The following is a 14,653-nucleotide window of genomic DNA, read 5'->3' on the forward strand; positions in this document are numbered from 1 at the left end:
CTATAAATTATTGTGGAATATGTCAGCACTATATGAAAGTAACATAAAATAAAAGTAAATAGTTGTATAAAGCAGTATAATGTATGATTACAGTATATAACATAGATTAAGCAGTGTACAGTATATAGTGATATTATATGTGTGTACAGTATATTGTGTTACATAGTTGATGGTCCATTTGGTCCAGCCTCCAATTCTACTGTATTGATTCAGTGGAAGTGAAAACCCCCTATGAGGTGGTAGCCAGTTGCCCCTTATTAGAGGAAAATGTTCTTGCCACTCCATAACTTGTGATATGAAATGTGACTGCTGAACATATATATATATATATATATATATATATATATATATATAAAACATTAAATTAGAAACACAAAGTCAAGTAATCATCTCTGTTTTATTTATAAAAACACATTTTTGGTGCTTTCTTTTAATTGTAATGGTTTAATACACATTCTGTACTCTTCTAAAGGAACCAACTCTGGAGTTTGTGGCTCCCCAGTCGCTGTATTTCCTGTACTCTCTAGGTGTAAGATAATACTGACGTCCTCTAAAGTTGGGTTCTTCATAGAAAACCCACTGACCATCCAAGACATTGCATGAATGAATGTCACGATAGTGGAATTGCTCAAATACATGGGGACAATCTTCAGTAAACTCCATCATTTGGCCTTTGAAGTCTTCCTTTTCATACACTCTAATTATGAAAGGACCACGATGCTGTAAAAAAAAAAAAAAATGAAACAAAAAAGTGTGCCACTGTATGCATTAAGCAAAATATAATATATCATAAACACAAGACCTGTCACCTTCCCTTTTTATTTACTCCAGCCTAAAAATCTTTATTAGGATAGATATGGTGGCTCCAAGCCAGAACTTTTGAGTCTTAGAAGTCCACTACCCTATTCATAGTATTTTATATATTCACTGTAAACAGTTGTTTCAGGGTTCTTGCCACTTATCACTGCTTAGCAGTCCTAGTTGTCTAACTGCAATGTCTTAGGGATACTGGTTCTCATCAAAGAGACACAATAGGTGTCAATAGGTATTCTCATAGAACAGAGAATTCTGGTCAAGCACAAAATCACTGGTAGAGACGGTCTTACAGATCAGGTACAGTTCGTCTTAATTTGAAGGTAGTGCATGTTCATAAAAACAACGCATTTCGGGGATCCAGAAGTCCCCTTCATCAGGTTATTTTTAATCATGACTCAAAATAACGTGATAAAGAATAAAGAAGAACTGTAGCTGCTCTTTAAGACTGTCTCTACCAGTGAGTTTGTGCTGACCAGATTTCTCTCTTCTACAAGTATCCTTTGGGGGATTGGGCATCCGATCCCAAAATAAATTTCTTCTGAGGCTGCAGTCCTGGTTAAAGGGTCTAAACCAGGCCTCCTCAAACTGCGGCCCTCCAGCTGTTGCAAAACTACAACTCCCAGCATGCCCGAACAGCCTACAGGTATCATCCTACAGCAGGGCATTGTGGGAGTTGTAGTTTTACAACAGCTGGAGGGCCACACTTTGAGGATGCCTGGTCTAAACTATACAAGCCTACAATAATGGTTGTGCCTATCAGTCTTTGTCTTTTAATTTTCTCCCACATTCCCTTCCCCTTGTCTCCGAGCGGAATCTAGATATGTCCGATTTTGAAGAAGAGGTATGCTCAAACATGCTCCATGGGGAAAAAAATATGTACTTGAACTCACATTAGCCAAAACAGGGGGTAGCACCTTCCTTTTGGAGGAATCTTTGGTTTGACTGATAAAAGCTGATTTGCATATTTTTGCCATGGAACATTGCCTGAAATGTCTTTGTGCACAAACTGCATCTATCCAATAAGAACCAGTAACCCCATGAAAACAGAGATAGAATGCAATATGGTTCCCATCCTTTTTCACTCTTTTCTCTGTTACTGAAGAAAACTTTGTTTAGTAACTAATGTGGCGAACGAAGACCACTGCGAATGATAAGATTTTGCAGAATTTGTGTTTTCTAATATATGGTTAGGAAAACTCTGTAGTTTTACTTTTATGTGAGACCTGGATGGACCAGGTCCTAGCAACAATTACTAAGCAAGGGCTGGCCTGTGAATTTGTGGATGTGAGCACCCTGTGAGCATCTGCAGCCAACAGTTGGGGTCCAAAAACTCCAGAAACATTTAATATCGAGTGCAACAAAGGACTAATATACAGATGGTTAAGCAGGCAAATTGAAGGATGCGAGAAAACAGACTGTGAAGGTAATGCATGTGTTTATGGCTATTGGACGCTACAGCTCCTTGGCTAGGTTTAAACACCTAAGGTTCCTAGTCATACCACAGAGACAGATTGCAGGTCTCCTTAAGATACCTGAAGTGGTAATTGTAGAGACTTATTTTGAAAAATACTGGACTAGAGTGAGGCATAGCCAGATACAGAAAGTGCGTGAGATCCATAGAGCTTATTCTCTTGATTCAGACATAAATTTACTGAGAATGTTAAAACACCGTGCCTGTATTTACAATTGAATATATGTGGGGAATCAATGGTTCTTCAGCAAAAGCTGGTTCTATTTTGAACTGCACTGGTCTCATTATTATCATCTTATTGCTTGGTTTCCCACCCTGCACCTAACAACATTAACATAGAGAACTTTCTATAACCTTATAACCTATAACTTTTAAAATATTCTGCTTATATAGCCTTACTATGGCTTTTTTAACCCCATTCCAGACATCCTCCATACACGTACTGCGCAGCTGAAAGAGGCTTTCTGACAGCTGCTGTACAAGTATGGCGCACTGATCAGATGGGTACTGGAGCTATGCCCTCTCGATCAGCAGTAGGGACACGGGTGTTCCTGACGAATGTAACTCATGTAAAATGGCTGTACTCGTCTCCATATACTGATCTATAGCAGCATGGCACCTATAAACTATTCCAGCAAAATCTGTCCTCCAAAAACCATATGACACTCTTTCTCTTCTGATTCCTGCCATGTACCCAAACAGCAATTTACAACTACATATGGGGAGTTGCCCTGGAGAAAATCCTTAACAAAATTTGTGGTGCTTTTTCTCCTGCTACTTCTTGTGAAAATGAAAAATGGGGAGCTTATTTATTTATTTATTGGAAGAAATCAAAATTTTTCATTTCCATAGCCAAGTGTTAAAGCCTGTGGAGTCAAAGTGCTCTGTAAACTCCTCAATAAATTCTTTGAGGGGTGTAGTTTTCAAAATGGTGTCACTTTTTGGGGTTTTCCACTGTAGGGGTACCTTAGTGTGCCTTTAAATGTAACATGGCGCCCAAAAACCATTCCAGAAAAATCTGCCCTCCAAAAACCATATGTCTCTCCTTTCCTTCTGTGCCTTGCAGTATGCCCATAGAGCAGTTTATGACTACATATCGAATGTTTCTGTAAACTGCAGAATCAAGTTAATAAATATGGAGGTTTGCTTGGCTGTTAACCCTTGCTGGCTTACAGGGGGAAAAAATCTATTACAATTTAAAATCTGCAAAGAAAAGTGAAATTTGGAAATTTTGCCTCCATTTTCCTTGATTTCTTATGAAACATGTAAAAGGTTAACAACGTTTGTTCAATCAGTTTTGAATAACTAGGGTCATTTATGGGTGGTTTCTACTACGAAAATTTGCTTGTAAAAATCTAATCCTTCTACTGTAGTGAAAAAATAAATCCAATTAAATTCACAAAATAATGCAAATATAAATTAGATATATAGTAAAGGTCAATAACTATTTTATGAGGTTTTACTATCTGTCTTAACAGCAGAGAAATTCAAATTTAGAAAATAGCAATTTTTTCCCAATTTTCCTTAAATTTGGGATTTTTTAAAATAAATATAGGTAATATATAGAGACTCAAATTTACCTTTACCATAAAGCACATTGTATCATGAGAAAACAGTCTCAGAATTGCTTGCATTAGTGAAACCATTCATAAGTTACCGCATAAAGTGACACGTCAAATTTGCCAAAATTGGCTCAGTCAGGAAGGTGTCCATAAGAGGTTAAATATTTGACATAACAATATTTACCTGAGGTGTTAAATGGCAAGACCTGATAGAGTCATTGAATCCCATCCATTGCTGAAAGTCAGGATATTCTCCTCTCCTTAAATAATACTGATGACCTTTATAATTTGGATATTCATAGAGCACCCAGTTCCCATTTTCTACTCTAATGGAGTTGCACCGGCTGAAATATGAGGAGAGATCAGTGCAGTCACTATTGCACTCATATGACCGTCCTTGAAAGCCTTTGTCTTCATAGAAGATTATCTGTAATTAGGAAAATATACCAAAAAAAGTTAATTTTTATTGAAATATTTTCAATGTACCCTGCAAAGAAAAATCATAGTGGTCATTTGTGCATTTAGTGTTATATAATAAAGCCTGATCCTATTATCGACAGGAAATAGTAGTGTATGGTTTGTTCACTCTACTTTTTATATGCTCGCATTTAAGGGTCCACGTTATAGGCACGATACCTCAACACCCCAGCATAATGGACAGGCCCCACTTGAGTACTTCTATAGTTCGTGTGCTAATTGCCATACACCCAAAAGCAAGTAATATACAGATGTAGGCAGTGTTATCTTAACTTCAGGCATGCAAGGATTGCCACTTTAACGCTATTTGTTGTATTATTGCAGAGATGCCCAACTTGTGGCCCTCCAGCTGTTGTAAAAATACAACTCCCACCATGCCCTGCTGTAGGCTGATAGCTGTAGGCTGTCTAGGCATGCTGAGAGTTGTAGTTTTGCAACAGCTGGAGGGCCAAAGGTTGTGCATCAGTGCATTATTGTAATGGGTTTTTATTGAAAAAGACAGAGGAGAAGAAAGATGAAAAATAAAAATAAGCTAAAAAAAATCCTACAAAAGGAAAGATACATTGATGCCTGTACATGGGTGAATAAACTACTGTTTATTGGATATCAGTAGACCTGTGATATTTTAGCTTCTTGTAGTTACACTGATCCCTTGATCATGGTCACTGGCACCCTGCCTAACCTGCACCAGTTAAAATACTGTTTTGTCCTTTAGTTAGATGGATAGAATAATGGATAGATAGATGGATAGACTGTGATAGATAGATAGATAGACAGATAGACAAACCAAAACTTCCTGAACAAGTATTAATTTTCCACTCAACAGTTGCGTAGAGTAAAATTAGCCCCTTATTCTTGTTCATACATTATACATTTTCTTAAAAAAATAGTGCATTATGTATCACATACATAATATTGATTGGCATAGCCTTATTTATATAGGACTTTTTTATAGAACCAGTTTAAGTGGTGCTGTTTTGGGATACATACAAATTTTTATTGCTTTTTTATTTGTATGTCCTTTACCTTGAGAAATAAATACCCTGATCATTTTCTAGTTTGGTTTGTTATGAATGTTATATGACAATGCCAATTATATATGTTTTTTAATTATATTTTTCCATTAAAAAAATAAATGTTTTGTATGTGGATTTTTTTTTAAACTTTTTTTTTCTTAATACTTTTTTTCTTAGTCCTACAAGGGGACTAAATAATGCACTGCAATACTAATGTATATTACAGACTATTGTTAAGTCTTCGACTGCCATTAAAATCCATCGACACCCTAAAAGGTTTCTCAAATCCCCGCTGTTAGAGCAGACTGCTGAGAGGCCTCTTTAAAAACACATATTTGCGATCTGTATGAGGTTGGTAAATTAAATAGAGACACCCTTTAAGTATCCATCATAACTATGGGATATGTACAAAATCACTCATAGCTTTGTTTAAGGAAGATTATTTTCAGCAGTTGAAATAAAGAGAACAAATAGCATTGATTAATATTTGTTCTTTCAGACAGAGGTAAAAGGGGTTGTCTCACTTCAGCAAATGGCATTTATCATCTAGAGAAGGTTACTACAAGTCACTTACTAATATATTGTTATTATCCATATTGCTTCCTTTGCTGGTTAGACTCATTTTTCTATTGCATTATATATGTCTCGTTTCCATGGTTATGACCTCCCTTCAATCCAGGATTGGTGGCCGTGTTTTCACACTATAGAAAAAAGTTAATGTGCTTTCCTATGGTCCCGGCCACCAGAGAAGCCAGTGTTTTTTTTCTTTAGTGTGCAAGCACGACCACCGATGCTGGATGACAGGGTGGTTGTAACAATGAAAACCAGACATGTATAATGTGATGCAAGAATGAGTTTAGCCAGCAAAGGAAGCAATATGGATAATAAACAATATATTGGTAAATGCTTTGTTTTAACTTTCTCTACATGATAAATGTCACTTGCTGAAGTTAGACAACCCCTTTAAAACCCTTATAAGTAGAGTTGAGCGAACACCTGGATGTTCGGGTTCGAGAAGTTCGGCCGAACATCCCGGAAATGTTCGGGTTCGGGATCCGAACCCGATCCGAACTTCGTCCCGAACCCGAACCCCATTGAAGTCAATGGGGACCCGAACTTTTCGGCACTAAAAAGGCTGTAAAACAGCCCAGGAAAGAGCTAGAGGGCTGCAAAAGGCAGCAACATGTAGGTAAATCCCCTGCAAACAAATGTGGATAGGGAAATGAATAAAAATAAAAATTAAATAAATAAAAATTAACCAAAATCAATTGGAGAGAGGTTCCATAGCAGAGAATCTGGCTTCCCGTCACCCACCACTGGAACAGTCCATTCTCAGATATTTAGGCCCCGGCACCCAGGCAGAGGAGAGAGGTCCCGTAACAGAGAATCTGTCTTCATGTCAGCAGAGAATTAGTCTGCATGTCATAGCAGAGAATGAGGCTTCACGTCAGCCACCACTGCAACAGTCCATTGGCATATATTTAGGCCCAGCACCCAGGCAGAGGAGAGAGGTCCCGTAACAGACAATCTGGCTTCATGTCAGCAGAGAATCAGTCTGCATGTCATAGCAGAGAATCAGGCTTCACGTCACCCACCACTGCAACAGTCCATTGTCATAAATTTAGGCCCAGCACTAGTGTTGAGCGGCATGTCCCATATTCGAATTCGCGAAATTTTGTGAATATTCGAAAGAATATTCGTAAAATATTCGCGATTATTCAAATTCGTTATTATTTCGCATATGCGATAATTCGAATTTTCGCATCGCATAATACATATGCTATGCAAAATTCACATGTGCGCTAATGAAATCGCCTTACGAAGATTCGCAACTCAATTCAATCACTAATGTATGAATGCAATGCCCTTTGCCTCTGTTCTGGGACAAGTGTAGATATTCGCATGTGCGCTAATAAAATCGCCTTACGAAGATTCGCACCTCAATCACTTTCTAGGGAATGTGAGACTTTTGGGAATCAATCGAGATACAGTGGGGGGTGATGACAGTAGTTGACAGAGTACAGATCAATGTAATCTGTAAGGTGGAAAGTAAAATAAAAAATACGAATTTTCGTTAATCAAATTTTACGAAGTTCTACGTATTCGCGAATATGGTGCTATACTATATGAATGCACAGGCCTTTGCCTCTCTGTTCTGGGGACAAGTGTAGATATTTGCATTTGCGTTAATAAAATCGCCTTACGAAGATTCGCAGCTCAATTCAATCACTAATGTATGAATGCAAAGCCCTTTGCCTCTGTTCTGGGACAAGTGTAGATATTCGCATGTGCGCTAATAAAATCGCCTTACGAAGATTCGCAACTCAATCACTTTCTAGGGAATGTGAGACTTTTGGGAATCAATCGAGATACAGTGGGGGGTGATGACAGTAGTTGACAGAGTACAGATCAATGTAATCTGTAAGGTGGAAAGTAAAATAAAAAATACGAATATTCGTAAATCGAATTTTACGAAGTTCTACGTATTCGCGAATATGGTGCTATACTATATGAATGCACAGGCCTTTGCCTCTCTGTTCTGGGGACAAGTGTAGATATTTGCATTTGCGTTAATAAAATCGCCTTACGAAGATTCGCAGCTCAATTCAATCACTAATGTATGAATGCAAAGCCCTTTGCCTCTGTTCTGGGACAAGTGTAGATATTCGCATGTGCGCTAATAAAATCGCCTTACGAAGATTCGCAACTCAATTCACTAATGTATGAATGCAAAGCCCTTTGCCTCTGTTCTGGGACGTGCCGATATTCGCATGTGCGCTAATAAAATCGCCTTACGAAGATTCGCAACTCAATTCACTAATGTATGAATGCAAAGCCCTTTGCCTCTGTTCTGGGACGTGCCGATATTCGCATGTGCGCTAATAAAATCGCCTTACGAAGATTCGCAACTCAATTCACTAATGTATGAATGCAAAGCCCTTTGCCTCTGTTCTGGGACGTGCCGATATTCGCATGTGCGCTAATAAAATCGCCTTACGAAGATTCGCAACTCAATTCACTAATGTATGAATGCAAAGCCCTTTGCCTCTGTTCTGGGACGTGCCGATATTCGCATGTGCGCTAATAAAATCGCCTTACGAAGATTCGCGCCTCAATCACTTTCTAGGCAATGTGAGTAAGATCTGAGCTGTTGGACCTTTGGGAAACAATCAATTATATGTGTACTGTAATTTTGTGGGGGGGGGAAAAAACAAAAAACGAATATTCGTTTTTACGAATATATAGCACTATATTCGAAATATTCGCGAAATCGCGAAGTTGCGATATTCGCGAAAAAAATTTGCTTTTCGAATATTCGCGCTCAACACTACCCAGCACCCAGGCAGAGGAGAGAGGTCCCGTAACAGACAATCTGGCTTCATGTCAGCAGAGAATCAGTCTGCATGTCATAGCAGAGAATGAGGCTTCACGTCAGCCACCACTGCAACAGTCCATTGGCATATATTTAGGCCCAGCACCCAGGCAGAGGAGAGAGGTCCCGTAACAGACAATCTGGCTTCATGTCAGCAGAGAATCAGTCTTCATATCATAGCAGAGAATCAGGCTTCACGTCACCCACCACTGTAAGAGTCCATTTTCATAAATTTAGGCCCAGCACACAGGCAGAGGAGAGAGGTCCCGTAACAGAGGATCTGGCTTCATGTCAGCAGAGAATCAGTCTGCATGTCATAGCAGAGAATCAGGCTTCACATCACCCAACATTGGAACAGTCCATTGGCATATATTTAGGCCCCGGCACCCAGACAGAGGAGAGGTTCATTCAACTTTGGGTAGCCTCGCAATATAATGGTAAAATGAAAATAAAAATAGGATTGAATGAGGAAGTGCCCTGGAGTCCAATAATATATGGTTAAGGGGAGGTAGTTAATGTCTAATCTGGACAAGGGACGGACAGATCCTGTGGGATCCATGCCTGGTTCATTTTTATGAACGTCAGCTTGTCCACATTGGCTGTAGACAGGCGGCTGCGTTTGAGGCCTAGTATTTAGGCGCTGGGTGACCGGTATGGATTTAGTGACAGAATTAGACTTGGAAATGCACAGAAGCGTGTGTGTGTGAAGTTATTCTGAATGACCCAATGTGCACCTTGAATATTATATACCCTTTTAGGGATAGATTTCAAATAGCTCTGATATAGCAGAAACCACTAAATTATGAAATTGCTAAATTGGGAATTGTACTTCAACCCAGAACAAAAAATGTGCTTTGACGGACACTAAATATCTTGCCCAGCAACAACAGTACAGCGGTGGGTAACGAGAGATTTAGAGGGAATTAAATTTGAGGCCTAGTATTTAGGCGCTGGGTCACCGGTATGGATTTAGTGACAGAATTAGACTTGGAAATACACAGTAGCGGGTGTGTGTGAAGTTATTCTGAATGACCCTATGTGCACCTTCAATATTATATACCCTTTTAGGGATAGATTTCAAATAGCTCTGATATAGCAGAAACCACTAAATTATGAAATTGCTAAATTGGGAATTGTACTTCAACCCAGAACAAAAAATGTGCTTTGACGGACACTAAATATCTTGCCCAGCAACAACAGTACAGCGGTGGGTAACGAGAGATTTAGAGGGAATTAAATTTGAGGCCTAGTATTTAGGCGCTGGGTCACCGGTATGGATTTAGTGACAGAATTAGACTTGGAAATGCACAGAAGCGTGTGTGTGAAGTTATTCTGAATGACCCAATGTGCACCTTCAATATTATATACCCTTTTTGGGATAGATTTCAAATAGCTCTGATATAGCAGGAACCACTAAATTATGAAATTGCTAAATTGGGAATTGTACTTCAACCCAGAACAAAAAATGTGCTTTGACGGGCACTAAATAACTTTCCCAGCTACAACAGGACAACGGTAACGAGAGATTTAGAGGGATTTAAATTTGAGGCCTAGTATTTAGGCGCTGGGTGACAGGTATGGGTTTAGTGACAGAATTAGACTTGGAAATACACAGTAGCGGGTGTGTGTGAAGTTATTCTGAATGACCCTATGTGCACCTTCAATATTATATACCCTTTTAGGGATAGATTTCAAATAGCTCTGATATAGCAGAAACCACTAAATTATGAAATTGCTAAATTGGGAATTGTACTTCAACCCAGAACAAAAAATGTGCTTTGACGGACACTAAATATCTTGCCCAGCAACAACAGTACACCGGTGGGTAACGAGAGATTTAGAGGGAATTAAATTTGAGGCCTAGTATTTAGGCGCTGGGTCACCGGTATGGATTTAGTGACAGAATTAGACTTGGAAATACACAGTAGCGGGTGTGTGTGAAGTTATTCTGAATGACCCTATGTGCACCTTCAATATTATATACCCTTTTAGGGATAGATTTCAAATAGCTCTGATATAGCAGAAACCACTAAATTATGAAATTGCTAAATTGGGAATTGTACTTCAACCCAGAACAAAAAATGTGCTTTGACGGACACTAAATATCTTGCCCAGCAACAACAGTACAGCGGTGGGTAACGAGAGATTTAGAGGGATTTAAATTTGAGGCCTAGTATTTAGGCGCTGGGTCACCGGTATGGATTTAGTGACAGAATTAGACTTGGAAATGCACAGAAGCGTGTGTGTGAAGTTATTCTGAATGACCCTATGTGCACCTTCAATATTATATACCCTTTTTGGGATAGATTTCAAATAGCTCTGATATAGCAGGAACCACTAAATTATGAAATTGCTAAATTGGGAATTGTACTTCAACCCAGAACAAAAAATGTGCTTTGACGGGCACTAAATAACTTTCCCAGCTACAACAGGACAACGGTAACGAGAGATTTAGAGGGATTTAAATTTGAGGCCTAGTATTTAGGCGCTGGGTGACAGGTATGGGTTTAGTGACAGAATTAGACTTGGAAATACACAGTAGCGGGTGTGTGTGAAGTTATTCTGAATGACCCTATGTGCACCTTCAATATTATATACCCTTTTTGGGATAGATTTCAAATAGCTCTGATATAGCAGAAACCACTAAATTATGAAATTGCTAAATTGGGAATTGTACTTCAACCCAGAACAAAAAATGTGCTTTGACGGACACTAAATATCTTGCCCAGCAACAACAGTACAGCGGTGGGTAACGAGAGATTTAGAGGGAATTAAATTTGAGGCCTAGTATTTAGGCGCTGGGTCACCGGTATGGATTTAGTGACAGAATTAGACTTGGAAATGCACAGAAGCGTGTGTGTGAAGTTATTCTGAATGACCCTATGTGCACCTTCAATATTATATACCCTTTTTGGGATAGATTTCAAATAGCTCTGATATAGCAGGAACCACTAAATTATGAAATTGCTAAATTGGGAATTGTACTTCAACCCAGAACAAAAAATGTGCTTTGACGGGCACTAAATAACTTTCCCAGCTACAACAGGACAACGGTAACGAGAGATTTAGAGGGATTTAAATTTGAGGCCTAGTATTTAGGCGCTGGGTGACAGGTATGGGTTTAGTGACAGAATTAGACTTGGAAATACACAGTAGCGGGTGTGTGTGAAGTTATTCTGAATGACCCTATGTGCACCTTCAATATTATATACCCTTTTTGGGATAGATTTCAAATAGCTCTGATATAGCAGAAACCACTAAATTATGAAATTGCTAAATTGGGAATTGTACTTCAACCCAGAACAAAAAATGTGCTTTGACGGACACTAAATATCTTGCCCAGCAACAACAGTACAGCGGTGGGTAACGAGAGATTTAGAGGGAATTAAATTTGAGGCCTAGTATTTAGGTGCTGGGTCACCGGTATGGATTTAGTGACAGAATTAGACTTGGAAATACACAGTAGCGGGTGTGTGTGAAGTTACTCTGAATGACCCTATGTGCACCTTCAATATTATATACCCTTTTTGGGATAGATTTCAAAGAGCTCTGATATAGCAGGAACCACTAAATTATGAAATTGCTAAATTGGGAATTGTATTTCAACCCAGAACAAGAAATGTGCTTGAACGGACACTAAATAACTCGCCCAGCTACAGCACTAGGGACAGATTTAGCTGGATATAAATTTGAGGCCTAGTATTTAGGCGCTGGGTGACCGGTATGGATTTAGTGACAGAATTAGACTGGGATATGGCCAAAAAATGAACAGACTATTGCTGGTTAAATGCACTTGGTGTGACAGCTTCACCCTGATGTAGGCTTTAGCCAAAAAACAACCACACCATTGAGGGTTAAATGCACTTGGTGACAGGCGCAGCTTGCCCCTGATTTTGTATATGGCCAAAAAATGAACAGACTATTGCTGGTTAAATGCACTTGGTGTGACAGCTTCACCCTGATGTAGGCTTTAGCCAAAAAACAACCACACCATTGAGGGTTAAATGCACTTGGTGACAGGCGCAGCTTGCCCCTGATTTTGTATATGGCCAAAAAATGAACAGACTATTGCTGGTTAAATGCACTTGGTGTGACAGCTTCACCCTGATGTAGGCTTTAGCCAAAAAACAACCACACCATTGAGGGTTAAATGCACTTGGTGACAGGCGCAGCTTGCCCCTGATTTTGTATATGGCCAAAAAATGAACAGACTATTGCTGGTTAAATGCACTTGGTGTGACAGCTTCACCCTGATGTAGGCTTTAGCCAAAAAACAACCACACCATTGAGGGTTAAATGCACTTGGTCGCAGCTTGTGCTGGCGCACCACAAGACACAAAATGGCCGCCGATCACCCCAGAAAAATGAGACTGACAAACGGTCTGTGCAGCCTAAAAACAGTGAGCAATTGAGGATCAGCAGCTCAATGATCCACAGCTGCAGATCGATCAGTTAATCAAGTCCTTTGGAGGAGTTAATCTGCCTAATCTCGCCCTACTGTCGCAGCCGCAACCTCTCCCTACGCTAATCAGAGCAGAGTGACGGGCGGCGCTATGTGACTCCAGCTTAAATAGAGGCTGGGTCACATGGTGCTCTGGCCAATCACAGCCATGCCAATAGTAGGCATGGCTGTGATGGCCTCTTGGGGCAAGTAGTATGACGCTTGTTGATTGGCTGCTTTGCAGCCTTTCAAAAAGCGCCAAGAAAGCGTCACAAAAGCGCGAAGAAAGCGACGAACACCGAACCCGAACCCGGACTTTTACGAAAATGTCCGGGTTCGGGTCCGTGTCACGGACACCCCAAAATTCGGTACGAACCCGAACTATACAGTTCGAGTTCGCTCATCCCTACTTATAAGCAGAGGCCCAATCTGCACTCAAAGGGAGAAACGGTTACTAATTCTAGTGCCAATCCACTTACCTTCCCCATGTTATCTGGAGTTTGATGCAGGGCAGGTAGTTGCACATGGATCAGTTGAAGAGGAGTTTTTATATTGAGCTTTTGCTGAAATAGACATACGTTTCTGTTGGCTTTAAACTTTTGTTGTTTAGCATTTGTTCCTGACAGTCCTTTTTTTTAATATAACAAGCCTTTTGTTCATCTTTGCTTGCTAAACATAGTATTCTCTCCCTTTATCCATAGAACACATGAGAGGATTTGAAGAATGAATTAGTGAATGTCCAGTGGGTACAGGAAATTTCTTTGAGTGATCATGTGACAGGTCAAATAAGTCCCTCTGCAAGTTTGCAGCAGAGTGCTTACAAGTCTAATTTTCTGCCTGAGTTACTATTTTGTTTAGGTTATGGCATTTCTCAGATATGAAAACTGGTGTATTGCTCTCATTAAAAGGGTATTATGGTTGCTTCAAGTTATCCCTTATCCATAAGTTATCCTCCATTCATTTGTATAGGAGTTCTGGAGATAGCTGAGTACAGCTCTCGGCTATCTCCGGAAATATCAGTAGGATCCCCACCGATCTAATAGTTATCCCCTATATTGTGGATAGGCCTGGCAGGTATGATACCTTTTAATGGCTAACAGACATAGATACAATGATTTTGCAGAGCATGCTTTTGACTTTCAAGAAAGCTCAGGCATCCTCTAACCACGTGTCTGAAGAAAAAACATTATATACACAATAGCAAATACATGGGGGGATATATACTAAGCATGTTGCACCAGAATTATTTATTTTATGCACTTACAGTCATGTGAAAAAATTAGGACACCCTTTGAAAGCATGTGGTTTTTTGTAACATTTTTAATAAAAGGTTATTTCATCTCCGTTTCAACAATACAGAGAGATTAAAGTAATCCAACTAAACAAAGAAAACTGAAGAAAAGTCTTTTCAAGATCTTCTGTAAATGTCATTCTACAAAAATGCCTATTCTAACTGAGGAAAAAGATAGGACACCCTCACATGTATTCCCTCTTAAA

The 14,653-nt window shown here is 39.4% G+C and overlaps 1 protein-coding gene across 2 annotated transcripts; it reads right to left on the reverse strand.

Annotated features, from left to right (window-relative positions):
- Positions 1 to 444: 444 nt before the first annotated feature.
- On the reverse strand, positions 445 to 13,644 carry LOC122944612 (gamma-crystallin-3-like). Of its 2 annotated transcripts, none has more exons than XM_044303069.1 (3): positions 13,636 to 13,644; positions 4,034 to 4,276; positions 445 to 720 (listed from the first exon to the last, which is right to left on the reverse strand). In XM_044303069.1, the coding sequence occupies exons 1-3, from the start codon at positions 13,642 to 13,644 to the stop codon at positions 445 to 447; spliced, it is 528 nt and encodes a 175-aa protein (XP_044159004.1). The 2 variants fall into 2 exon arrangements, with proteins under 2 accessions (XP_044159004.1, XP_044159003.1); XM_044303068.1 differs by having other exon boundaries at positions 4,025 to 4,276.
- Positions 13,645 to 14,653: the final 1,009 nt, after the last annotated feature.

This window comes from Bufo gargarizans, chromosome 8, assembly GCF_014858855.1.
Source record: "Bufo gargarizans isolate SCDJY-AF-19 chromosome 8, ASM1485885v1, whole genome shotgun sequence".
NCBI lineage: Eukaryota > Metazoa > Chordata > Amphibia > Anura > Bufonidae > Bufo > Bufo gargarizans.